We start from the raw sequence: 26,163 nt of genomic DNA, 5'->3' as shown, positions 1-26,163 counted from the left end.
AACTTTCAAGATGGCTGCCCTGGAAGACATTGATTGTATCAGCGCATGATACTAATATTTTAAGTTTTCCTCTTGTCATTGGAAGGAAGAGTGTGTAATGCACACCAAAATGAGAACACTTAAGCATGGGATCACAAACGCTTGAAATTTTACGCCAGGGTGTCTGGGCATCGCTAACGGGCGGCTGGTTTTATGACCCCCACCAAGAAATATTCTGCAACACATTTCATTTGTACATTTGGCTATTTCTCCTATGCTTACCTTTCACAATCTATTTGGTGAGTACAGTATTCTTTGGCTTATTTAATTCAAGTAATTGTCTTGAGATGATGTGACAATATTTTAAGTATATGTTTTGCTTACGAAATACAACCTATATGGCTAAGGGCACCATTGTTTTGGGTAAAGGCCAGTTTTTTTATGGATTTCATGATATTTTTTAGATATAACATACCCCAATCATATTCATTGTAAACATGTTGCCAGAATCCAGGGCGTATAGGTTTACGTCGACTTTATTTACTAAAAATGAGCCATGACCAACAGGCAAATTTGACAATGAAACATGAGGTTGTTAGTCACCTTAATGAGACGAATTTAATGTGACTGTAGTATTTAATCATCGCTTGTTACATCTTTTGTTTCAATATTTCAGTACTTCCCTCCATCGCTTTTTGTATGGCTAACATACATAACGACGGTAGCTGTGGTGTTCGTCACCATAAAGGCTGCCAATTATCGCCTACATCATATGTACGATACTTCAGAATGCATTCAGGAGTCAGATGACGATGACCGACCAGAGAGTGAAAGGAGGAGGCAGCAGCAGCAACCACAAAGAGTTAAGCAAAAATGGTATGGAAAAATTCTTTTGTAGTTGAAAGCTATCCTTACTTTATGTCCTCATCCAACCTCCAAATTTTAACTATTGCAAAATTCATGTTTCCTATTATATCGTGTTTTAAAAGTTAAGGAAAGTGTGGATGCAAATATAGATTGATATGCGCTTTGAGGGTAAGGCTTTCTTTGCAAAGTGGAAATCTTTGTTACTTCTCTGCTTATTCATGGGTGCTTCACAGATTTTGGTTTTAACTTCATCATCATTGGTCGTTCTATCTTGAGATTAGTTGACTCCAGCCCTCCTACCCTATCTGATGCTAATTGTCTTACTTCCTGGTATTTTTTGCAATGTACTTTCTTCTTTATTTGTTCCATGTATTTATCCCTTGGCCTTCCTCTTGGGACTTTTCCCTCTATATCCGTTGTGCCTCAGGGTGTGGCCAATCCATCTGATTCTTCTTTTCTCTATGGTGTTTCATAAGGTCCGTTCTTCGTCTATTCTTCTGTATACTTCTTCATTATATATTTTATCCGTCCATTTGATCTTAAGTATCCACCACCAGCACCAGGTTTCGAAGGCTTCTGGTCTTTTCTGTTCTACTTTGCCGATGGTCCATGCTTTTGATCCGTAGTGTGCCACGCTCCAAATGAAAGCTTTCACATATCGTTTCCTCATCTTTAGTTCTATGGTCTTGGAACACAGTTATCTTTTTATTGTGAATGCTCTCTTAGCTTGAGCTATTCCTTGCTTGATGTCCGTAGTACTTCTACCATCCCGTGTGATGGTACTTCCGATATAGGTGAAGAAATCCACTTACTCTAATTTTTGTCCTTTCAGTGTGGCTACTGTATTCCACCTCTCTCTTCCACATACTAGGATTTTAGTCTTTGTCTTATTTATGTTCATGTTGTATCTTTGTAGAACTTGATCCAATATGTTAAGTGACCTTCAAAGATCTTCGTGGTTTTCTGCTCATCATTGCAATATTGTTGGCGAAGCATAGCATGTTTATCTCTTCTCCATTGACCCTAATTTCATTTAATCTGATGCCTTGTGCTTCTCTTATTGCCTCCTCCAGGTACATGTTGAACAATGCAGGTGAGAGGTTCTATCCTTGTCTAAGTCCTTTGTTAATTTTAGCCTCTATATGGCTTCCACCTCTCATTTGCATTGTGGCTACTTGCTTCTTGTATAGCTGATAGATTATTCTTCTGTCGTGGTAATCTATTCCAAGTTTTCCAGCAATCCAAACACCTTGTGCCATTTCACATTGTGGAAGGCTTTCTCCAAGTCCTTTATGTTTTAGGTTCTTTATTTTAGAATTTGTGTTTGGCTTTAGGTTTTAGCTTATGATAATTTATTAATGGGCATACTTACTTTCTAGGGAAGAAGAAGGTATTGAACTGCAGGTTTTGAATACCAAGCATCAGAGTGAAACTCCACCAATGGGTTGCAGTTCACGAGCATCATATGTGGAACCTCATGCTTGTACAGATGGCGATAGTATTGGTTCGTCAGAGTATGTTGGTATTAATAGAGCAACTCAGTCAGCAGTGGAGGATGAAGCTGTTTTCAAAACTGCTAGTAGCATAATAGGTATGTATGAGTGATAAAGCATAAAATATATGATAAAATATTTATATGTGAATAAAAATAAAAATTTGTGAATAATTTAAGATTATGTTGTTATGCAAATCTACCCAATTTGGAAATAATAAACTTTTAACAGGAAGTGTGGAACATATTTTGTGAAATTATTGGCTGTGGGACAAGACTGCATTTTTCTTAATGCATAATCTATAATTTTTCATATTCTGTTTCCTGACACTTCCTTTGATATGATTAATTAGTTTGCACATAAGTGTTACTACTTGTAATCATTTAGAATTTATTTCCTGTAGTAATGTGTTGCTTTTATCTAGAATTTATTGTTACATTTTATTAATTAATTAAAAATTTTATTTGCAGACCTCAAAGTAGATGTTCACCGTAAAAATAGTTCTGAAAGCAGTGAAGAGGTAACTTTGAAACCAGTAATTGAGAAAGTCAGTGTTCATCGAGCCGAGCAGTGTGCACAAGTTGAAGGGGAATCATATCGAACTAAACTGCAAGGTTTTTATCCTCAGTCTTATTTTTTTTTATAGCATTAGAAAGTTGGAAAATTAAAACTGCAGTTTATTTTTTTTAATAAATATTTATTATCAGAGTTCTTGCAAGATGCGTGATGCGTTTTGTGTGTTTTCTATCTTAAACAGAATGTAGAAATAAACGTCATCATCGTAGTGGTGTAGCTGTTTCGATTGCTGAAGAATCAAGTGGTCGTGGTGAAAGTGCATCCAATGGCAATGGGAGACGGAGAACTCCCAGCATCCGTAAAGTCCCATCTACTTCAAGGCAGGGGTCTTCTGATTCGCAAGAGGATCGCAATGTCTCCATTGGGCAGTCACAAAACCCAGAAGGCCGCCCATCTCTACATTCTGTTGTAAGCTCGGTAAGAAATGCTATCATTTTTATGTCCTCTCATTATTTTGAACCTTTCCATTATATTGTTTTGACAAGACTCTGACGGTTGTACGTACTGCTAACTTCCCTCGTGGTATGTTGAAATCTACTTTAGATTTCAAAAATAATTTCAACCCTAAGCAGAATACTTTTGTGTGTGTATGGTATAAATTGATCAAGCATTAACAATGCTTGTATTGGTGAATAATCGAAGTAACACAGTTTTCTGGTGGTATGTTGTTCCAAGGTATTTGGTGGTGATGATGTGTAGTGCTTTCAGCCATATGACCAGAACAATTCTCATTAGTGTTAATGTCTTCCTGGAGTTCAGAATGTTTCACATAGTGGTGTTCTGTTATGTGAGCATCCAAACCTGCATGTAGGAATAAATTGTAATTATTTAATTAATCAAGAACTAGTTTCTTCCGTGCATGTGAATGAACTTGCGTGGTATAAAAGTTTCATTAGTGCAGTAACTTTATGCTAGAGGATGGTCTCGTCGTATTTATATGCCAATACTCAGTATCAGTTTAATCTTCACTTTTTTTAAATTGTGCAAATATTAAATTTTTGCCCCGTGTATATTATTAGTATACAAGTTTTTTTATGATGCTCTTGATTGAACATCCATTGCAAATTGTTGTATCTCACATTACAATGTTGATAGGTGTAGAAGTATGAAATGCGGATTTTTTCCAAAAAAATTGGAAGAATGATAAAAAGAGCTTTATTCAAAGGTTGTTCCATTGCTAGTTAGACATTTTTCTCATCTTTCGGTCAGTTTGTGGGTGTCACAGCAGTAAAAATATTTCCCTTTTGCCGCAAACCATTCTTCAAGCCATTTGTTTCACATCTTCTTATAAACCAAAGCGCTGCTCAGCAAGTTTGTGACCCATTAAGGCAAGCAAGTGGTAATCAGAAGGAGCCAAGTCTGGTAAGCCTCTTGAGGTAGAACTTCCCAGCTGACTGCACCCAACTTGTCGCATACCGGTTTTTCTGTATGTGATAGAGCATTTCCATGAAGAAAAGTGACCATGTTTTTCCTCTTTTGGTATTCTGGTCTTTTTTTCAAGCAGCAAACAGTTAAAATCAAACAATTGTTGTTGGTAGCGTTCAGTATTAACTGATTCACCAGGCTTTAAAAGGTCATGATAGACTACACCCTTCTGGTCCTACTAATCACAGAGCATCGCCGTTCTGCCAAAGTGATTTGGTCTTGCGGTCGATGTGGATGGTGTACCTGGGTCTCTCCTTGATTTTTTGAATTTGGAATTCTCAAAATAAATCCACTTTTTATCCCTAGTAACTATACAGTGAAAGAACGACTTCCTTTTGCATTGTGGAAGGAAAATTTCACATGTGTTTTTTGCCCCTCTATTGCCTGTTGTTCAACTCATGTGGTACCTATCTACTGGTCTTCTGAATCTTTCCCATCTCTTGTACGTGATTGGAAACAGCTTGTTGACTAATGCTCAATTGCTCGGTGAGTTTTTTTGTGTTTGTGAATCATCTTTGTCCAACAATGCTTGCAATTCCACATCTCCATACCTTTTTGGCTGTGTTCTGTGTTCCTTGTCTGCAACATCGAAGTCACCACTTCTGTAATGCCAAAACCATAGGCCACCCATATCTTGCATCAGAGCATGTTCACCCTAAGCTTCTCAAAGTAATCTGCATGATTCAGCAGCAGTTTTCTTCAAATGAAAACAAAAAATTAATCTGTCCGCAAATGCTCTTTGTTTGGTATAAATTTCAACATATTGAACATAGCAACCAAACACTTTTTCAATTTATCACTCATGGACATCTAACACTTGTTGATAGCTCAACAAAATGGCATAAGTGTCAAATCTTTATACCACTAACTGTATTTTTGCACCATCTGTTGTCTGAAAACCACATTTCATGCTTGTACATGTACAGGGTATGGCGCTTGAATCCGGACAATTTTTCAATTTGAATTTCCCGCCATATCGTAGTTCCACTGGAGGTAATGATAGGCATTCTTGAAAGCTATAGGCATCTAGTAAACAGTTTTAACCTCAAAATGGCGGAGATGCTACTTACAAGTGTGGAGTACAGTCGAAGAGCCGCTATTATTGAAAGTGTTCATGCTGGGCGTTATATTTCGAAATAGCACGATTCTTCTGGTATCTCAGATCAACTGTTAACAATATTGTGGCTAAGTATAGTGCTTCGGAGAAGTCCGGGAAAGGCTACTTGCAGCAATTATGTCCTTGGATCTCCTAACAGAACATAACCTGACATCCCACACTGCAATAAGCCACTATTCAAATCCACCTACTTCCTTTCTCCCATCATTCTATCAAAACAAGTCTTATTATATTCCTACTACTTCCACACTAACTTTCTCCCCTCTATCATAGATATCAATATCCCATTGCCAATCAAACCGCTCTGTGTTCATCTTTCCTGCCCCCTTTAGATTTGTCCCAACAATCCTCTCTCCTCCCCATCTTACCCAGCACTTCCTAATTTGTTTTCTTTTCTGTCTATTTCTCCTTTTCCATCCTTCATACCCACATTTGAAAGGCCTCCATAATCTATGCTTAACATTTTGCTTCTATAACCATGTTTTTGCACAGTACAATATCACGTTCCATTTCAAAAAGTTGATGAGTCTTTCCTAAATTCCTTGCTCTATGCCTCTGTCATTGATTCCACAAGATTCAATTTTAGGAGGCCCTTTGTCGCCATTTGGCTCTTGGTTATGATGGAATAAAATTATTGTTTCAATAATGTTTGCCACTGACAATAGTTATAAAAATGATTAGACTTTTATGCCTACCTAGGTTGCCCAAGTGTTAACATTAATGGATAATTTCAATTCAGTTACAAGCCATTGTGATAACTATTGAATCTGCTAGTTGCCAGTATTAGTTAAATTGGTTCTTATCTCTTGCATTGACCCAATTCATATGATAGTCTTTTGCTCATTTCTGAAGGACTCGGTGTTTTAAAATGGAGCAGAATTTGGAATATTGACATTATGCATGTCAAATATCCCAACGAGCATGTGGCTTATCAGTCCAAATATAATGTAACCCCCAAATATAGTATGACCCCATGTATTTAAAGAGAATTTTAAGAAGAGGGAAAACCCATTTAATTTCTTCTCTTAATAATTAAAATTTTCTCTCATATCATTAATGATGCAAGCAGTAAATATTCTAACCTTTTTCAAGCCCTGAAAACAAATTTTAAAGCTATAATTAAAAAAATCTTTTAGAGGTACTCATGAAAAACTACCCATGTTAAATCATAGTCTCCTATCTCTTCTGTTTCCCTATCTCCCAAAATTGAAATAGCATTTGAGTCATTGCTGTCACTCTATTATCCCCAAAAACACTGTCTTATCTACCACATATCCTGTTGGATGTACAACATTTCCTAAATCCATGGACAACACACTTGGTGGTGATTTAATTGCGGACTGTTCTTGAGGCACTACCCTGTTACGAGTGAGCGCAGTTTCTTTATTTTTACCGATGAAGAAAATTCGTGATTTTTTACCATTGGCCACTTATAATATTCCTTTCTCATGACTTATTAATCATAACATCTAACGCTTGCCATTGTAATATCATTCCTCTGGAAATAATATCTAGGCCCATACCCATTTCAGCCATTCTCTTCTTTGCATTTTTTGTAAGGTGACCCTTGAATGCCTTGAGTGCGAGCATTCCTCTCTGATGTTATGATGCACCCAAGCACCTATCCCAGACTATGTTCCTACCACCACTACAACAGCCAATCTAACATGAATCCTTCATTCATCAACCTTTTTTCCTACTTGCAAAATATCTCCTCTTTAATGGTAATGGTAGCTTTTCCTTTAGTTCTATTTTTGGGGCTTGAAAAGGAGTCAGTTTGCACACATCAGCTCTAACTGCAAGTATTATGGTAGTCCTAGTTTTCTTATTTACTGTGGTTTCAATCAACAATGATTGAGCACCTTTGGTGTTAATGGTGATAATTGATGGCATATCGTAACAAACTGGAGTATGGGTGAAGTCAGTATATCCCATCTGTGCAGTAAGGTAGCCATTCTTTTTACATTAGGTTATAACACACCTCTAGCATGTAATTGATTTCTCAGCATAATCACAGCGAAGGCATTCAGCCAGGGAAGTGTAGCGTCAAGGAGTTAGGCCCTTTCATTACATTATCCTTCTATACCAATTGTGACTTGCCTTGAAGTCACTGTGTGAGATCTTATATTTGCTTGGCACTTCATAAAAGCTTTCACTGTCATATTGCCTCCACTGATGGGAAAGTCTTCACTTCATTTCCATTAAACAGTCATAAACATGGTTTTTGTAGTCTTTAAAATCTTCCTTTTGAAGGTCCTCTGTATGCCTCCCTGATTAAATAAGTATATTTTTACTAATATAAATGCCTTTGCCATAATATTCAGTTGCTTCTGGAATGCAATACTTTTTCAAAGATTTAGTATCATTTGTTTTTTCTCCCTCTTGAACCTAAAGTATTTTTAAGTGTGTATCATAACATTGTTGGTTGACCTTAACCCTGAAAATGAACTTGAAATCTTACCCGTAACATGGTTGTACATATATCATGTATGTGTGTATGTTCAAGAAAACATCTATTTTTTTTAAAATGAGTGTATCCATGATTATATCACAAGACAAAGAAAAAAGGACAACATTTGACTTTATATTTCATAAAGGATCCCTTTATATTGGCATTATTTAAGGTGGAAAAAGTGGAGAGTTCATGGCCTAGCCATCCTACTGTTGGTGCAATTTAATATTGAACACACAACTTTTTTGTTCACACTTGTTCTATGCACATTTTTAATGCCGAGCGTATTTCGCTTATCATTTGTGCTGGCACCTTTAAATTACCCCTAAACGAGGTAATTTTGACTAAGTTTAGATCATCCGATCTGGGGCCGTGGGGAATAAATTGGTGACATTAAATGATACCATTGTGCACTTGTGGAGATTAAAAAAATACTTCCTTTGAGAGTATTTCCACTTGATTGTACGATTTTTTGATTCTCTACCTTGGGAAAACCTTCAAATGATGTCTGAATAATGTGTTTAGCTTTGTAGTCTAATGGTGGTTTGGGGCTGAAACAATGGAGACAGATGGCTGAATGGGCACACTATTCTTTGGAATTTTGGTTGACCAAAAAATCTGGGCACTAATGGCTTCGTTTGTAGGTAATGTTAATGTAGTTCGGAGCTTATGTTTCTCATAAAGATTTATTATCATGACCAGTAAGTTGATTAAAGCAACACACATCTTCTGATACTCAGGTGTGGGGTCCTCTGTTAAAACCATTGTTTGGTTTTTGGAGATGAATTCTTTGCACTTCTTCACATATTTATTTCTATCCATGACATTGACTACGCGTCTGTAGTCTTCCTTGGAAATAATGTGTTTCTCAGAAACTGTGGTTTTGATGGACATCAAGGCTTTGAAATCTTCTGTTTCATTAAATTTCCTATTCTATAAATGGAAGTTGTCCACGAAGGACTGATCTCTTTCTTAAATACATCTCCTTCTCTTTGCCTGGCACAATCATCCAAGGTCATCAATTCATTCCAGTGAAGAGAACTTGTCACTTGTAGGTATAGCAGAAAGAGATGATGGGCTTGTTAACCCATAATGGGGTTAATAACCTCATTGACCCCAAAACCCATTTTGGCATTTGAGTCAAAATCTTTACTGAGTCACGAGTTTCAGAAAATATTTTCTAATCCTAAATCTGGTAGAAAATACAATGGGTACTTCACAATGTGTTCAAATTTCATTAAATTCAATTTATGGTGTGAAGTGAATGAAGAAGTAAATGGCTGGTACTAAAACTGAATGATCAATTATGATTGAGTGCATCCCTAGAGATTTTGTGGCTCATCAGAATTTTAGTGCTCCTATTTTCATTTGTCCTGAATGGTGCACTCTGATATACAAGAGCATGAGCACTGGCTCTGTGCAGTATGGGCAGTTGTACAGGTTCTCTCTCATCCCTTCTTCTCACACTCTCCTCCTCTCCCTTCCAGGAGTCAGGGCTTGGTGGCTCTGTTGGGACAACGTGGGACCGTGGCAGTGGAAGCACCACTGGAGGAGGTGGGGTGGGTGGTGGGGGCAGGCGCTATTCGAACCTGTCGAACCTGGCAGGTGCAGGGGGTGGGGGCAGCCTGTCAGGGAGTGCCACACCACCCCCACCCACGGCATCCATCAAGGGCACTGGCTCCCTCGAGCTGGGACACATGCTGGAGGGGGAGGCACGCGGTGGGCCATCCTCACACAAAGGTAGGTGGGAGGTCTGGTAACTGCTGAAAATTTGGCAGTTGTCTGTTCAGAAAAGGTATCTCTTTGAACTGTTGAGCGTTGTGTCTGTAAACAGCCTTTGACCTCCGTCAATGAGGCATATGTGAACAGTACACAGGAATTATGGGTCCTCTGGAGTTTGGTTTTCAGTTCGCCTGAAAGGTCTTGGTAAACCACATCACATTAATCAAAATAGGGCATGAGAAGAGAGGATACAAGAAGCATCTTTAAGGAGGGTGAATAATTTACTTTAACCTTTTCGTTGAATGTAGGAATGAGTTTATTTTTCTGCAAATAGCAATTCCATGATCAGTCCAAGATAACGTTTCATTAATGCTGACACCTAAATTATTTACTGTTTTTTGGCATGGTATGATAGATCCTTGCAATGTTAGTGGTGGGAATTCATCGATACTTGATTTAGAATGCAGTTAATGATATCTGATGATAATGGACTGACTTTCGATAGGGTTTATTTCCAGTAATTTTTTTACACCCCATTACAACATAGCAGTGATATCAGAATTAATTTCATTAATTATTCTAGGTAGGTCGTGAAGGCGGGAATGGTGATATAGTTGTAAATCATTGGTGTAAAGGTGATGATTGCAATTGGAAATACTGTTACTAGTATCATTTTAATGCAGGAAAAAACATAAGGGTCTTAGACTGGATCCTTGTGGAACATCCCTGTGTATTTCAAGCCAGTTAGAGGATGACTTAGGTGTGATGACTCTTTGAAATTGGTTACTTAAGTATGAGCCAAACCATTGTAAAGACAAGGAAGAAAAATTCAGGATTTGAAGTTATGCTAAGGAAATATCTTTGTCAATAGAGTCAAAGGCTTTCATAAAGTCTAGGAGAGTCATTATTTTCATCTCTTTATGATCCATGGATAGTCAGATGTCATCTGTTATTTCAAGGAGAGCGGTAGCTATGCTGTAAGAGGAGCAAAAGCCTGATTGTAGAGGATCAAATAAGTCATTTTCATTGAGAAACTTTGAGATTTGTTCATGTATGAGTCTCTCAAATGCTTTTGATAAAGGAGGCAAAATGCTGATTGGTCTGTATTTGTTGATGTTAGTATGCAGATTTTTTGGGATGGGACGGACAAGGGCACATTTCCAGAGGGAGGGATATGTTCCAGCTAGGATAACCCAATCAAAGATAGGGGTTATAACCTGAAGCACATTGGGAAGTAATTTCTGTATCAGAATAGCTGAAATTCCATCAGCTCCATCCGAGGAGGACTTGATTTTTTTAAGTTCCTGCAGGACTTGCATTTGTGTAACAGGAGAAATTTTGAATTAGCTTGCAGCAGAAACTGGAGTTGGTCCAGAATTATACAAATTGTGTAAGAATGAATTGTTTGCATTATGATCAATTTCCATTGGCGGGGTTCTGAATAAACAGTTAAGATCGGCTGGAGAAATGTCAGCAGGCGGGGAGTGTGGATTTTTTGTTTTGCCGACACCAAGGTGCTTCAAGCTTTTGTGATGGGGGCTCTTTAGATATTTGGAAGGTATATCTGAATTTGGGATTTCTGATGACTTGCTTAGTTTAGTTACGCAGTTTTTTTGGACATACTGAATAAATTTAATTTTTATGCTTTTTAAATAGGTTATAGGCTGCATCATGCCAGCACATTGAGGCTTTTATTTCATCTGTTATCCATGGGGAGCATGATTTTGAGCCTGATTTTTCTTAATGGTGCATGTTTGTCTCCTGGGTCATTTAAGTATTAAATAGTAAATTGAATATTAAAGTATTAAATTGTTCTACTTATTTATCTATGTCGTCGATGAATTCTATAGACTGCCATTGAATGGTAGCAGCATTGAATACTAGGTCTTTGTCGTCTATGGACTTGAAATCATGAGTAAGAATAAATTTCTGCTTAAATTTAAGGACATCTAACTGAGTATGTTAAAAGTAACACATCATGCATGAATATTCCTTGGACAGAAAGTTGCCCTTATGTTGTGATTTTGTCAGGGTTGGTGGTAATTATTGTATCAAGCCATTTGGAAGATGGAAATTTATGATGGGTAGGTTCTAGGGGAGGTATGCAAAGGCTAAGGTATGACATAGAGTTATTAATTACTTAAAGAGTCATAACTTGAGGAAAGAAAGTTGGCATTGAAGTCACTAGTAATGATAACATGGTCATAGTTTGGAATGTGGGTAGATAAGGCTTCTTCCAAGTCGGAAAAATAGCCCACTTCGGGTGGGCCGTAAACGATGCCTTAAAGAACTTTCTTGGTTGAATGTTATCTCAAAGAATGCAAACTCAGGTCTTTTGCAGTAAATGGAGCAACTTTTTATGTTGTTTTGAATGAGAGATCTTCTCTCACGTAGACACCTACGCCTCCACCGCCGTTACCGATACAATCATGTTGATAGAAGTTGTATCCAGGAATATCGACAGACATGGTAGACATATGAGGGTTAAGCCAAGTCTCAGTGATGGAAATTGTATGAACGTCATTGTCAGGGAGAAGTTGGCATAATTCATCAAGGTATGCAGAGAGACATTGGGCGTAGAGGTAAAGTATTTGAGAAGAACGAGGGTGAGATCTTAAAATGTCTCATAAGATTAATTGATTTTTGCAGAATATGCTTGAAGGTATGTATCATTCACAGAGATCAATGGTTGAAGAGGAAAGATTTTGAGACGTATTTTTACCTTCAAGTTGGAAAGAGGCAAATTCTGGTGTGAGAGGGTTTAAGGATCTGTAATGGCCTTTAGGAAAGAATTCTGGTGCAAAAGGGTTTAGGGACGAAAAAGTGTGCTGAAATCAGCACCAGTATTTTGTGGGTAGTTGGGTAAAATGTGGTGACTCCAGGTTATTTTTTAGGAATTCAATCCTTCATGAAGGGCGAAGAGTAGCGATGTTGCTTGTGGGGGTCAAGGTGTGGTGAGTGGGAAGGAGTGGGAGGGCGTCCTTCGGTGAGGGTATGGGGGTATTGCCGTGGGTGTCCTGCCGTGGGGGTAAGATGGTGTGTATGTGATGATGAGGTTGGGAATTTGGGAAGGGGTAATGGTTTACGGGTGATGACTGGGAGGTAGTGTTTTTAGGGACCTGGGAACCAAAAGAGTGGTTCGTCATACTTCTTAGGTAATACTGGAAATAGCTAAGCTATCAAAATTAACATTAGCAGAAGGGTAACAGGAAAGAAAAAAAAATTACTTGGTCATATCTGAATATTGACAGGATTAGAAGCATTGATAAGTTAATAGTGATACACTGTAATTATTAAGGTAGTCTACGAGATCGTTCAATAAAGCGCTAAGGAACTGAGAGGCACTATTAATCAGCATAGATGGGATAGGTGCTAAGCACAGCTCTACAGTAAGACTAAACAATTCAAGGAAGCAAATAAATAAAAATCCTCTAAACTATATTGAAAAGGAAAGCACTATTAGTGAGATATGGGAAAAGCACAAGGCACTGACATTAAATCATTTTTCATTGAATTACTTTTATTTATTTATTTATTCAGTATTAGTCCGAAAACAGCACATTTTGGCCTTTACATCAAACTATTAACAACGATAACAATGGTCACATTTACAAACACCGAAGCCCTAGGTAGAGGGAAACTCACCCAGGCGGGAATCGAACCCACGACCCTTGGAATGGCAGCCGAGGACGTTACCCTGCCGCCACCGGGGTCGGCACACACACAAAACACAGCACTACAGGATGACTATACAAATGGAGAAAAGAACAGAATACACTATTTAAAAGGGAGGCACTTTTAATGACAACTACGGAAAAAGCCTGGGCACTGACCCTAAATCACTTTTCACTAAATGACTTCACAATGTAGATCAGTTGAGCTGGATCCAGGAGCAACAGGAGCGCAGGATATAGAAGGTTAGAGATGCAGGAGTAGGACGGGGTGGGAAGTCACGAGCACAGAATCAAAGAAGGCAGATCGGGAGCAACTGCCAGATAGCAAGGGACAAGAAGGTAGATGCACAAAGCATGGAAGGCAGGAATTTCAAGCAGCAAGAGGCACAGATAAGTAAAAGTGCAGCGTGGTAAGGCACTATTAGTGAGTAATGTTTTTGTGGGAGTAAAGAGAGCTCTGGTAGGTCACAAATCACTGTGTTAAATTATTTAATGCTATCTGTGAGCAGTTGGTCAAAACTACTTGTGGTAGGCAAGGAAGGCAATTCACCCACTGGGCTAGTGGTGTCCGCTCCTTGATGAAATATTGCGAGAGTTATAATCAATGCTCGCCTGCTGCATGCCTCCTTTATTTGAGACAAAAATCCTAGAGCCATTAGGTTTTAAGATAGTCATCCTCCCATCTTGGGGCCATAAATTCTTTGGCCTGGTGAGATCTTTGGCGGCAAGTAGTAGATGCTTCCTGGCAGCTGTGAGTGACTCTGTTATGAGAAATCCACTCTCTTTTAGGTTTCTTTTTGCCCCCCCAAACTTGATCTCAGTCTTGATATGAAATAAATTTGACTATGATGGGTCGAGGATGTTTGTTTGATTCCTTAAATGGACCTATTCTTTGACCTGGGTCAAGAGACATGGGGTTCACACTTATCTTTAATTTAGCAGCGGAGAAACCTGCAGCTACCCGCCAACAGTTTTCCCTTTTTTCTTCTTTGATCCCATGTGGAAGGAGGCAATTTTTTCTCAAGTACTATTCAAGATCATTGAGGTGGTAATAGGACTTGGAGATGTGGTCTTCAATATGCCTCAAACTTTCAGAGAGATGCTGTAGGTCTCTGTTGATTGCATTTTGGAATTTGATGAATCTTTCCTCGAGCAATGTTATTTTCAACTTCTTTTCTTCAGAGCCGTCCTTCTTTGCAGTTTCATGCTCTTCTTGGAAACTTGCCATGGTATTATTTATTGTTTCCAACATTGACTTCAACTCAGCATGGTCATAGAAATGATCATCCTTTTGTCCATTGTGTTTGAAATGGGTGGCATTGTAGCAGCGAGTATTGTCTGAGAGTGAAACTGGGACGTACAGCTGCAAAGCACGGCAACCCGCCACGAGCATTTAAGAAAGACCGGGTGAGGGAACTGTTGATTAGCATTGGAAGTATAATATCCTAAATCAAATGATTTCATAGTCATAATTATTAATTAAATACTAATATCAGTTGAGTACATCTTTTAGTGTTTCATTGCTTTCAGATGTGAGAATTGCATTTGATAGCTTTACAAATTTTCATAATGTTATAGCAGTAAGAGTAGCTGAAATTCTTTGTGTAAACTGTGTAATTGTTTTGAACTAAACTATAACTAACCAAACAAAATTAGTCCAAGAAATAATGGACATCTTGCTTTTCCATTCTATTTATTTAAATAAATTTAGTCAGTTTCACCTTAATGAGGCAGCCCCAGGCAATTTTCTGAAATCAGCACCTCGATATGTAAAAAGCAAGGGCAGGAGAGGAAGGGTGTTTTGAGGGGAAGTTGGGCAAAGGGAGAAGAAGGCCAAGCACAGGGCATATGGAATGTGGTGGGTGGGGTAAGGTCATTTGACAAGGAAGGATTAGGAAAAATGGAAGACCCCTTCTCCCCAGAAGAAGGCAACCATTGCAAGAGTGCATGTGGGAAGGTCGACATATTAGGATGGTGTTTAATGACAATTGTCCAATAAATGTTTGGCATACAGTGATTTAAGATCTATATTTTTAAAGCACCCCTACATGTTCCTTGAAGCACGTCAAACAATTCTTCCACTTCGGCCTATGTGGCACACAGCCCCCACACATCAGTTTAGGCAGACCATATTTCATACATGAGCCCACTTTATCTTCCCAGTTGAACAAGAAATTTTCAAGGATAATGGTAGAGTAAAAGGCTGCCGTAAGTGGTTTTGGTTGGATGTTGGTAAGTTTACAGGAAACGTTACTGACGGAAAGAAGTGAATGCCATCTTAAAGTAGAAATTTCTTTAGGCAGAGAAGGAATAATCTCTTTTATCGCCAAATGCTTTAATTTTTCTTAAGTATCGTGTTCCCTATTAGAGGATTGTAAATGTTTTAAAGGGCTGCAAGTTGACCCTCCACTATACACCTCCCCAATGATCGATTGCCTTTTACTGGGGTGATGTAGTGTGTCTTTCGCCTGTAAACACTGACCTCACACATCACTTTCACTAGGTCGAGTACTCTTCTCCCTCCTGCTCCTCAAAACAACCCTCATCTCCTGTCCATACCTCCTATGTATTGAGATGCTTGTTTCCGAATGTTGCCAGAAGGTGCCTCATCTGAGGTCAAACATGTAGATATTAAATAAATACAGTGGAAAAGGGCTGTCTGTTACTTCTGAGAATTCTCATCACTTCAAAAATTTACACCAGAAACTACCAAAAATATAATGATTCTTATTTACAATTCAGTAACATATAACTTCAATTTTGTCAGATTCTTTTCTTTTTCAATTCTTACACTAGTTTTCCAGTGGCGTCCATTAGCTTACTCTTTGGGAACATTCCCATTTTGCGATATACAGCATGTCAATGTTGCAGTACAGTCATGCCTGGCAAGGGATGCAAGGCAAGTTATGTGTCCAAAGTCTTGGTGCTATGCAACTTTGTGTAAATGAGAGCATTTTAGCGTACAGGAGGTAAAGTTGCGGGTCTTGGTAATTCATCAGTTAAAGTAATAGAAATTAAACTTATTCCATTTTAAAGCTTTGGAAAGATTTTTGTTGTGATATTTGCAATTATTATTATTGTCATCATGATTAAAAGCACTATATATACAAATAACTAGTACCATAATAAGTATTTTCTCAATTAAAGCTTTGGCAAAAGTGGCTGCTTAATTAAGTCACATCATTCAAATGCTTTGAATCTGTCCAGGAAACAAGAAGTTTTTCTAATTTTTTTCTAGTAGTAAATTATGTGAACATGAGTTTTGTTTACAGTTATCTGTGTCAGGTGAAACTTAACTTCTAATTTTCTTTATTTGTTCAAACTTAATGTTGGTAAATTTAGGTATAAATTTCAGTCAGATGCCGTTAGTTATCAAACCACTGCATCACTTTTGTGTTTCCTCGAGATTTATACTTTTCCTAGCAAATTTTGAGAATTGTCAATGATTTGTACATGACTTATTTTTTTGCTTATTACTCTGCAAAACTAAAACCATGTCTCAGAAACACAGGTGAAGCAACAACTTTACATTTGATTGTTTCACGTTGGAATATGTGTATATCATGAAATAAATAAAAATTATATACAATCACCGAATTCCTGTTCTCCCAGAACCTGTGGTTTTCTATTTATTTAATTTAATGTAGTTCTAATTAACATACAAAAAATAGTTTTAAGTTTGTCATACATACATGCTCGTTCATGCAGTTTTGCATTATTTTATCTATTTCTGACCATACACCAGTGAATTTAGCAGAATTTTTGCGAGAAAGTACCAAAAGGTGTGAAACGGTTAGATTATTTATCTTAAAAGAACTGTGGAAGTGGTGAGTTGCAATAATATTTGGGTTTTTGAAATGGAATGAAATGAGTTTTTGGAAGCCTTTGTTTAAATTTGGGTACATAAAAATCTTAACTATGGAGAATTGCATTTCCTTTTCCATAATTTATTATTTCATTTATAACCTATAGCCCTTTCTTCTTTTATTTTGTGCTACAAGTCCATAAATGTTTGGCAGGCTTTGATGTGTTTTTTTTTTATTTTTGTGCATTGAATATACTTTATACTCTCTTATGGAAAGAACTCTAAGAAATATTTTTGGATCCTTACTGACAAGCTCTACATTTCTTTGAATAGAGTACCCATACAATAGCTCCATATTCAAGTTTAGTCTCAATTAAGCATTATGCAGCATTAGCATTGCTGTAATAATCTGACAATCAGATGTACATCTCATTGTGATGCCCAATGTCCAGTAAACAGATGTCACTAATTTTTCAATATGATGTGTAAAGGATAAATTTTCGTTAGTATAACACATGCTGACATTTAACTTTTAGTGGTTCTTTTTTCCCCTTAAAAATAAATTTTCGACTCCCTCCTGAAGCAGTATGCCATTCTGTTTTATTTCACTTCTATATATCTTAATATCATCAGCATACATTAAACAACTGAAGTGCATTATATGTTCTGGGAAATTGTTTATAAATAATAGGAACAACAATGGTCCAAGTTTAGATCCTTGTAGTACACCAGCAATGGCTGGAAACATTTCAGATGTACAACCTTTAAGTACAACATAATGTTTTCTATTTTGGTGGCAAGATTACATAAATGTCAAAATATTATCTGAAAAACAATCTTTGTTCATTTATCAAACAGAATACAATGGTCAACTTTATCAAAAACTGTTTAAAAATCCATGTATATGAAATCAATATGCCTTTGGTCACACAGTTTCATACACATTTTCTGTAAAATTAATCAGGTTTGATATTCTTGATCTTTCATATGTGATTCCATTCTAAACTTCACATTTAGAGCCCTCTGCTTGCGATAAAATATGCTTATAATATAGTGAACTAAAAACTGGAGAGAATACACTCAATATGGATGAACATGTTTGTCTATAATTTTTAAGATTTCCCTTTTTGCTACTTTTATAATCATGGCATTTTTGAGACATTTTCAATTTTTGTGAGAATTATTTTTAATATTTGAGAGTAATATTTAAGAGTATAGGAATATGTCACAAAAAACTTACACTGTATATGTAGGTATGTCATCATATCCTGGAGTTTTTTAAAGTTTGAATCTCGTTATGGTATTTTTTACAATAGTTTCTGTCACAATAGTCACTATATTAATGCAATCTTCAGATCAGCAATTTCAATTTTGAGGAAAGGAGCACTGTACTTTGGGCTGAGTTTTATATACTGATTGGAAATAACTCCCCAAGTCCAGATGCAATCTATTGAGTCAATTTATTCAATGATTTCATTTTACATGGCATCATAAATATGTGAATCCAATTTCTTATTCTTTTATGAATTCCCAAAAGGAATTAATTCTCTTGGTGCTTCAATTTGGTTCTAAACTTTTATTATAGTAGTTATAGTGGAGTTAGAAGCTTTCTTTTGCAGAGATTTGTGTAAAATAGTATTGGTACTAGTGTTATTGAGATACACTGTTTTCATAATGTCTTAAATGTCGTGGTTTCTTTTTTATAAACTTAATCAAATCAGTTAACTACCAAGGTGGGTAGTTATGTAAACTATTCTTGCACATAAAAATTCACTAATTAATTGCCTCGTGTGTATGTTTATAAAATAGAATGGCATAATTAACCTCATGTAAACTCTCCAATATACTCCAGTCTTTGTCTTAATGCAGTAGTATAACTAAAGGTGGACGTAGTCCCCTCTTTGGAAATTGAAGGAATAATGACTGGATATTGAATCCTTATGTATACATTATCTATATTACTGTTTGCATATAGCTTCTTAATTTTGTATCAAAAATGGTAGATGAAATTATCTTGAGATATCACTGCATCACATTCATTAACAATTAACGTGTCACATTTAACATTGGTTAAGACTAAATCTAGCAATCTACCATAAGAGTTACTGACCTTGTCTGCTTGAGTAAACCATGCCTTGTCCATTTGGTTCACGTGGTAAGAAATATGATATTCGACGGTCATCCGGAAAGTAGTACCCGTTCGTGAAATAAAGACACAAAAGTAAATATTAACAAACATAAAAAATTTTATTTGAAAGAGGATACTTTAAACTACTTCTCAACATAATCTCCAAGCAAATTAAGGCATTTGTCATAACGTGTGACAAGTTTCTGTATTCCTGCTGCATAGTCCTTCGCCGCCAGCTCATTGAGATACGCGAGGGACCCATCTTGCACAAATTTTTGCATAATGCAGATGGTGTTTAACAATTTCATGAACAATTGTTCGAGAAACATTGGGAAAATGCTCACAGATGTCATCAATTGTGACGCGCCGATCGTTCCTCACGAATTCGTCAACTGAGCTCACCAGTTGGTCTGTAATGACAGACGGTCTCCCCGAACGCTCATCGTCGTGTGTGTTCCCCCTCCCCATGTTGAAGTTGCGACACCACCGCCGAACAGACGACTCGTCCATTACATTGTCTCCATACACCTCCTTTAATTGGCGATGAATATCACATGGGCGAACGTTTCTTGCATTGAGGAATTTAATCACTGCCCTCACTTCACAACTGGCGGCGTTCTCAATTTTTTTAAACATTGTAAACAATCACAGAAACAACACAGGCAATGCTAGCGTCACGCAACTTGGCTCAGAGAAGGCAGACAAGCCACTGAAGCTATCTGACCTCGTCCAGCGGCTACTCGCGTCGTCAGCACTTCATGCGGCACGAACGGGTACTACTTTCCGGATGACCCTCGTATATTGTTGTAATATCATCAAATAAAACTAAAAATGTTTTTTGGTACTCTATTCATGAAAAAACTTATCCTATGATTGATGATATAAAATGGGATTGTTTCAGATATGCATGAGTATGCACTCTAATGCATGAGCTTCACCAGTGAAACATTGTCAAGAGAGGCAAAGAAGGATGAAAATAAATGCAATTTTGGGAAAATGTTTAAAAATCTGCAGTGTCCATTTTTGTGAAGAAAACACTGTAATAGTCTTTCTGTGATCAAATATATTCCATATGCTCTCACAAAATGTCAAAAATCACATATTGTGTAGGAAATCCAAAAATAGGAAAAATTAGAAAGGAACTGTACTGGATGGAAACAAAACTGGTGCATGAAGCAGTGAAATCAATGTGAAACAGTGCATAGTCCATTTACATTCCAAAATAATGTACTCAAGACTAAAGCATTCAGGAAATACATCAGTTCTGGTGGCTATGGGTTGTTGACTGTCCGAAATTTCTTCTGCATTGAGTAGGGTTAAGTACATGTTAATTACAGATGGCCCGCTATAGTTTTCAGCCCTTTAGTTTTCCAGTCTGTGTGCACCACCGTTGCATTAATAATTATTGACTGCCTCTCCTGGATTACTCAACTTTGATATAAGTAATTTTTATGTTACCCATGCAGGCTTAATCTATTGGAAGCAGCAGAACTCAAGGCAGGTGAGGAGAATCCGCAGTGCGTTGGAGACTGGCCTCTCCCTCTCCGGTGGGTCATCGTCAGGCAGTGGTGCTCACCCCATGTCGACGGGTGGTGCCTGCTCCCAGTCGCCCCTCACGGGAGACCGCAGCCATGCCAGTGGTTGTCGGAAGGTGGGCAACAATGGAAACCTCTCATCATATGGCAGTGAGTCCACCGTCATGCGTCACTCTGTGGATGGCGATGCCACCGAAGTGTTCTGTGTTCATGAGAGTGAGGAGGAGGAGGTTGGGGGAGATCGGGGGGGAGGAGAGGGTGGAGAGGTGGAGGGGGCAAATGGGGCCAGTGGGAGCAGGTCTCCCTTGCTCCTGAGGAATACTGAGGGCCAGTGGCCTGGAGCCACAGCCGAGGAATGCCAGAAGTTGAAGATGAAGAAGTTCTGGGCTTCAAGGAAAGGTGGAACGGGTAGCCAAGCCACTGTGAACAGTCCAGGTATGATTGTGTTTGCATGTGTTTGCATGTCTTCTGTAGGAGTTCCCAATCAGCCCCCTCTCTCACCTTCCCTTGTGTAGGACAGGTGAGGTTTTATGATGTGTGCCCTCATGGAGGTCATATCAAAAGTGAGTGCTCTGCAATTGGAAAGTTTTGAGGCAAAAGAACATGAACACTAATTGCCCACAATGCCTTCCCTACTCTCAATCATCCTCCCCTCTCATTAGCTTAACTCAAGGCCGACATCCTTGAGATAAGTTAGAGGAACCTCTCACCAAAACTTTCTGCTATCTAGGGATGCTCCTCAAACTCCCCTAATCCTCTAGGCAGTCAAAAGGAGCAATGACATATTTCATACTAGTGACAGAGCACCATCAAATGGAACAGCTTTAAAAAAGTGTTTCCCTTCAATAGCATGGCACAAACACTCTCTATAGCTGTTTGCTCTATGATAACACCCATTTAAGATTCATCAGAGAATGCCAAAAAATTCTTAGCTTGAACTATTCTTGACTTGATGTTGGTCGAACTTTTTCCAGCCAAAGTTATACTTCTGCCCAGGAAGATGAAGGATTCCACTTCATCTAGTTTCACTCCTTGAATTGTGATATATCTCTACCTCCCACAAGAATTTTAGTTTTCTCCATGTTGATCCTCATATTATCTTTCCGAAGTACTTGATCTGTAGCATTGAGGCTTGCTTGCCAGTCCTATCCTCCCTCTGTAAAAGAGACTTATTTTATAAGTGTATGTAAAAGCAGGAAGCAGTCGGCAACCAGACCCCTTAACAAAATGATTGTGAGTGTAGTATGAATTCTTAAATATTGTTTAGCAATGAATAAATTTGAAGAATTGTCATTATTGTTTAATTGGTGCATTACTGTAGTATAGTTCTATCCACAAAAAAGATTTATTAAGCAGAGAGAAGAAGAGAGCGAACTCTTATACCTTGGCTCAAAGCGTGTGTTTGGATTCATTTCAGATAAAGTGGGTGTCTGCGAAGGGGGTGGGGAAGGTGGCGAGTGCATTTCAAAGAGTGAGGGGGCCCTGGAGGAGCCATGCGACCTCATTGGTGACTGTGGCAAGCTGGTGAGGCGTGGGTCGGCGTGTAGTAGCGAGTCCAGTTGTGGGAGTGGCAGGGCAATTGGCATAGGTATGGCAAATGTGGCTTCCAGTTGCTGTCATTCTCCTCCTCCCGATTTAGATGCTCCTAGTTATTCGCTTGGAATTGAGATTGAGCCTGAAGGTGAGTAGTCGCTGCTTACTATAAAAATATTAAAATAAAGGAAATGCCAAATGCAAATTGGTAGACTTACTAATTATTTGAATCCTGTGGTAACTTTGTGTTCTCATGCATGATTTTAAGTTGGATGAATTTTGTTATTTGCCTTCCTCGGATCACACGTGTGTTATCGTTTTGTTAATTAAATAATCTACTGACCCTTAGAGATTCTGTGAATTATCCTTTCTCATATCGCTATAATATTTACCATAATATTCATGTGCATTTGGAATGGCAAAGCATTGTCATTTTTTATCGGAAAGCAATTCATTCAAAAATTCTGGGGAGTTGAATCATATCCAAAAAGATGTCAATTTTAATTTAGGTAACATACTGTATGCAAATTTTCCTGTTTGCATAATATAGAATACATGAATGATGGTGTTATTTTGATGCATAATATCCAATGTGGAAAGTGAGGCAAATTATTGGGTAATTTCTCAAGAAGATATGGGATGGTTTATTCCTTCAATATATTGGGGATCACGTGAATGGTGATTAGAATGGATTTACTACATAAGTAATTCATTAGTATGCATATAAAATAGTGGCATTGAGTGCATTGGTGCAGTGCAAGGAAATGTTTTGTAAATTCGTGTACCTACTTTGGAAATCTGCAGATGATATGACTGTACTACATATTCCTTTACTCATGCTGCCTAAGCAGTGAAGCCAGGAATTGGCCTTACCAGCATTTCAGTGATTCTTCCTCCCATTTTTTAGAAATATCACAATTAATTATTGACTGTCATGGAATAGAAAGCAAGTCATATGTTATATTTAAGAATTAGGAGATGTTCAATCAGGAACAGACCCTTCATTTAGCCATTGTGGTGAAATGTTGAATGACTAATGCAAGCAGCTCACATTTCTTGTTTATCTCCACATATTTCATAAAACAAGTTTTATGTTGGTCCTGTGAGTCGAAGCAAGCATTAGTGGAAATGTTTTTGCAGTTTCCCTAAGGAATCATTTGTACAGTTAAAATCTATGCATACAAATGCTGTATCATGATATTTTACTTGTATAGTTTACCAATGGCTTTTAAAAATTTTTTTGAAGAATGTTGTCACACCAGAGAATGGCAATCTTCAATTGTTTCGATAGATGGCTGTTTTTGCATTCAGAGCTCCAAGTGTCCTTGTGGGATTTTGAGACTACATTTAATGGATTTCTGTTGGCCTCTTGACATAATAATGTGTACTGTCATTTTCAGGGCCTCGAATAAAATGTGAATTGTCCCGCAGTTTATATCACTGGGAAATTGACTGTATTGGTCACTGAACATTGATTTAAAATTTTATTTTTAAAGAAAAATGAGATGGACTGGTTTGTCAAATTTAGTATCATACCAAATAATAATGCAAGCTAATTATTCAATAACCAGCTCTTCCGTAAAAAGTATGTCACCATAAATGGGCAATAAGTAGCTAATTAATTATGTTCCTTGATGGTAAAGATTGTATATGATTAGATCTGATAGTTATTTGTAAATGGAGAATTGTAATATTTAATTCTGATTTCATTTAATTAGCAGATCTCTGCTTTGCACACCTGTGTTTAACACATCCATAATTGATAATAACCAGCTCACAGATAATTTATGATTGCTATCTATGCTGAAGGTATCTCGTACTCCATGACTTTAAGAGTTGATACAAGGAATAGGCGCTAATTTTATGGATTTTTGTTAAGGAAGGCATACTCGTTGTTTTGATGGCGTTTCTTACATCATTCACGGAAATGAATGATTATTAATGGTATAGTGTTGACTATTGTTAGTTTTTTATTTGGTCTCAAAAAAACTGCCCCTGTGTCATGCTCTCCAAGTGAGCTCAGTGCCATGCTTCAAAGCCTCCCCTAACACATGCTCCACCTAGCATCCTGCAATGTGTCATTTTTGAACTCCACATATTTTTCCTTCCTTCATTCCATCTGTTAAAGCCTAATTTTCTCCTCCCTGTCTGAATTGTAAATTGATTACATAACTCTTAGAATTGAGTGATAGCAGGGTCAATTCATTTGAGATTTCACTGTATATCAGTTGATGCACTCATATGCTATTCCACACCTTGAGCTATTCTTTTTAAACCTTTAATTGGTGATCAATCATTAAATTTATATTTGCCACCCATCTGGAAATGTCGGTGTATTATGCTTGCCAATCACCAGCTTGTAAAGAATTGAACTTTTTAAATTCTGCAATGCCCTTTGGCTTAGTTATTACTTGCTTTGCTCTCAATAATTCAAATCCAAGTGTTAAAGGTATTATAAAGTGTAAGATAAACCTGGAAGGGATGAAACTAATTCTGTTTAGTGTTATCAAGTTATGCATAATGTGGAGTTTTAATGTGTTCACTTGTTTGCTGGTGAGGTGCGTGGCTTGATCATGCTATCAAGAGTCGATGCCTGCCACATTTGCTCTCCTCTAATAATGTATGCTTGTCTCCTCTGGCAGGTGGGGACCGCCCCTCGGAGGAGAGGAAGGTGGAGGAGGGTGTGGCTGGGAGCCTCCGAGGGGGTTGCTGCCTGTCGAGGAAGTCAGCATCAGAGGGAGGGCACAGGCGCAGGGTGCCCATGCGGGAGAGGAGGGCGGCAGGGGGCGAGGGCGGTAGTAAGCTGGAGAGCACAAGGCGGAGGGGTGGGGGCGGGAGTCCCTCATCCCTGCAAAGGCATGGAGGCAGGGCCTCACAGCAGCTACCTACGGCGACCCCTGCGGCAGCTCCCATGGTTGCCGCCACTGGGGATCCCCCAAACAATCAGAGTTTGATGGGTCTTGACTGGCTCTTTGAGCACACAGACAGCGAGTCAGAGTTGCCTGCACCCAAGCAGCAAGGTGGGTGAGCCCTGGAGTGCCCTCCCCTTGGGGTTGGTGAAGGTTCCCGCCAAGAGTTGCTCCTCTCTGTGAAATGCACCTTTGGCCCATTTTTCATCAAGAGAAGAATGATTCGTAATTAGCACACAAGTGTGTCATGGGATAGCCTTTCTGAGAAGGTTTGGGAAGGGTTAATTGATGATTTCACACAAATTATGATAGATTCCCTGCCTGGACGCCTAAGCTCTCAAATGCTTGACGTACAAGATTAGTTCTGATGCCAGCTCCTGGTCATTTTGTTAAAGCAATGCAGCATGACTCAACCCTGCTTCATTGTGTCTGCCATGCATGTGGGCTAAACTGGTCCCTAGTTACAGCCAAAAATTTTTTTGTGAATTTTTCTCAGGATACCCATAATTTGTTCAATTTAACAAGAATATAAATTTTGTTAAATATTATTATAATCAAAAGAGAGCAGGGCATGTCACATCGAGCTTGAAATTAATATTCAAGATGACATATTGACATTTTTGTCATGTTAATGGGTGAAAATGGAGATATTTCAGTGTTGAATTTTTAAGTATTGTTTCAATATTGGTACTAAGACTTAAATAGACATTGGCTGTAATGTCTTGAATATTAGTGTCATCTGCCTAGTAATTACCAAGGCTGGAAGTGGGCTTGTGTCATGCTGGTGGTGATGTGCCACGGTGCACTGCTTGATCACATCTTTTAATCTTGTTAAGTACAGCTCAATTACCTTCCAAAATTGGTAATCACTTAACTTCTTAAACTCTTTAAGTATATTTAAGTAACTATGCATCACAATGGGAAAAATGTTTCTTTTGAAGGAATCAA

At 38.0% G+C, this 26,163-nt stretch overlaps 2 protein-coding genes across 3 annotated transcripts in view; both read left to right on the top strand.

Annotated features, from left to right (window-relative positions):
* The first annotated feature begins 25 nt into the window (after window positions 1–25).
* LOC139687636 (loricrin-like) lies at window positions 26–25,105 on the top strand. The gene is made up of 10 exons (XM_071584877.1): window positions 26–278; window positions 656–855; window positions 2,226–2,437; window positions 2,810–2,953; window positions 3,097–3,332; window positions 9,397–9,649; window positions 20,705–21,208; window positions 22,191–22,361; window positions 24,949–25,030; window positions 25,090–25,105. The coding sequence occupies exons 1-10, from the start codon at window positions 126–128 to the stop codon at window positions 25,103–25,105; spliced, it is 1,971 nt and encodes a 656-aa protein (XP_071440978.1). The 5' UTR covers window positions 26–125.
* A 48-nt stretch (window positions 25,106–25,153) lies between these two features.
* Window positions 25,154–26,163, top strand: part of LOC139687463 (pecanex-like protein 1) — a 44,882-nt gene continuing 43,872 nt past the window's right edge. For both annotated transcript variants that reach the window (XM_071584635.1, XM_071584634.1), the window contains exon 1: window positions 25,154–25,326. In XM_071584635.1, the coding sequence (XP_071440736.1) occupies window positions 25,218–25,326 (109 nt within the window). In that variant the 5' untranslated portion in view covers window positions 25,154–25,217. The remainder of the gene's footprint in view (window positions 25,327–26,163) is intronic.

The sequence above is a fragment of the Hetaerina americana genome, unplaced genomic scaffold (genome assembly GCF_022747635.1).
Source record: "Hetaerina americana unplaced genomic scaffold, ioHetAmer1.1.p SCAF_2, whole genome shotgun sequence".
NCBI lineage: Eukaryota > Metazoa > Arthropoda > Insecta > Odonata > Calopterygidae > Hetaerina > Hetaerina americana.
Note: the sequence above shows the minus strand (reverse complement) of the source record. Positions and strands in the feature narration are given on the sequence as shown.

Excerpts from the sequence above, each read along its gene's own strand:
- LOC139687636 (XM_071584877.1), top strand. The coding sequence starts at position 126 with ATGGGATCACAAACGCTTGAAATTTTACGCCAGGGTGTCTGGGCATCG. Across the intron at positions 279-655 it reads TACCTTTCACAATCTATTTG|TACTTCCCTCCATCGCTTTT; the intron begins GTGAGTACAGTA and ends TCAATATTTCAG. Across the intron at positions 3,333-9,396 it reads TACATTCTGTTGTAAGCTCG|GAGTCAGGGCTTGGTGGCTC; the intron begins GTAAGAAATGCT and ends TCTCCCTTCCAG.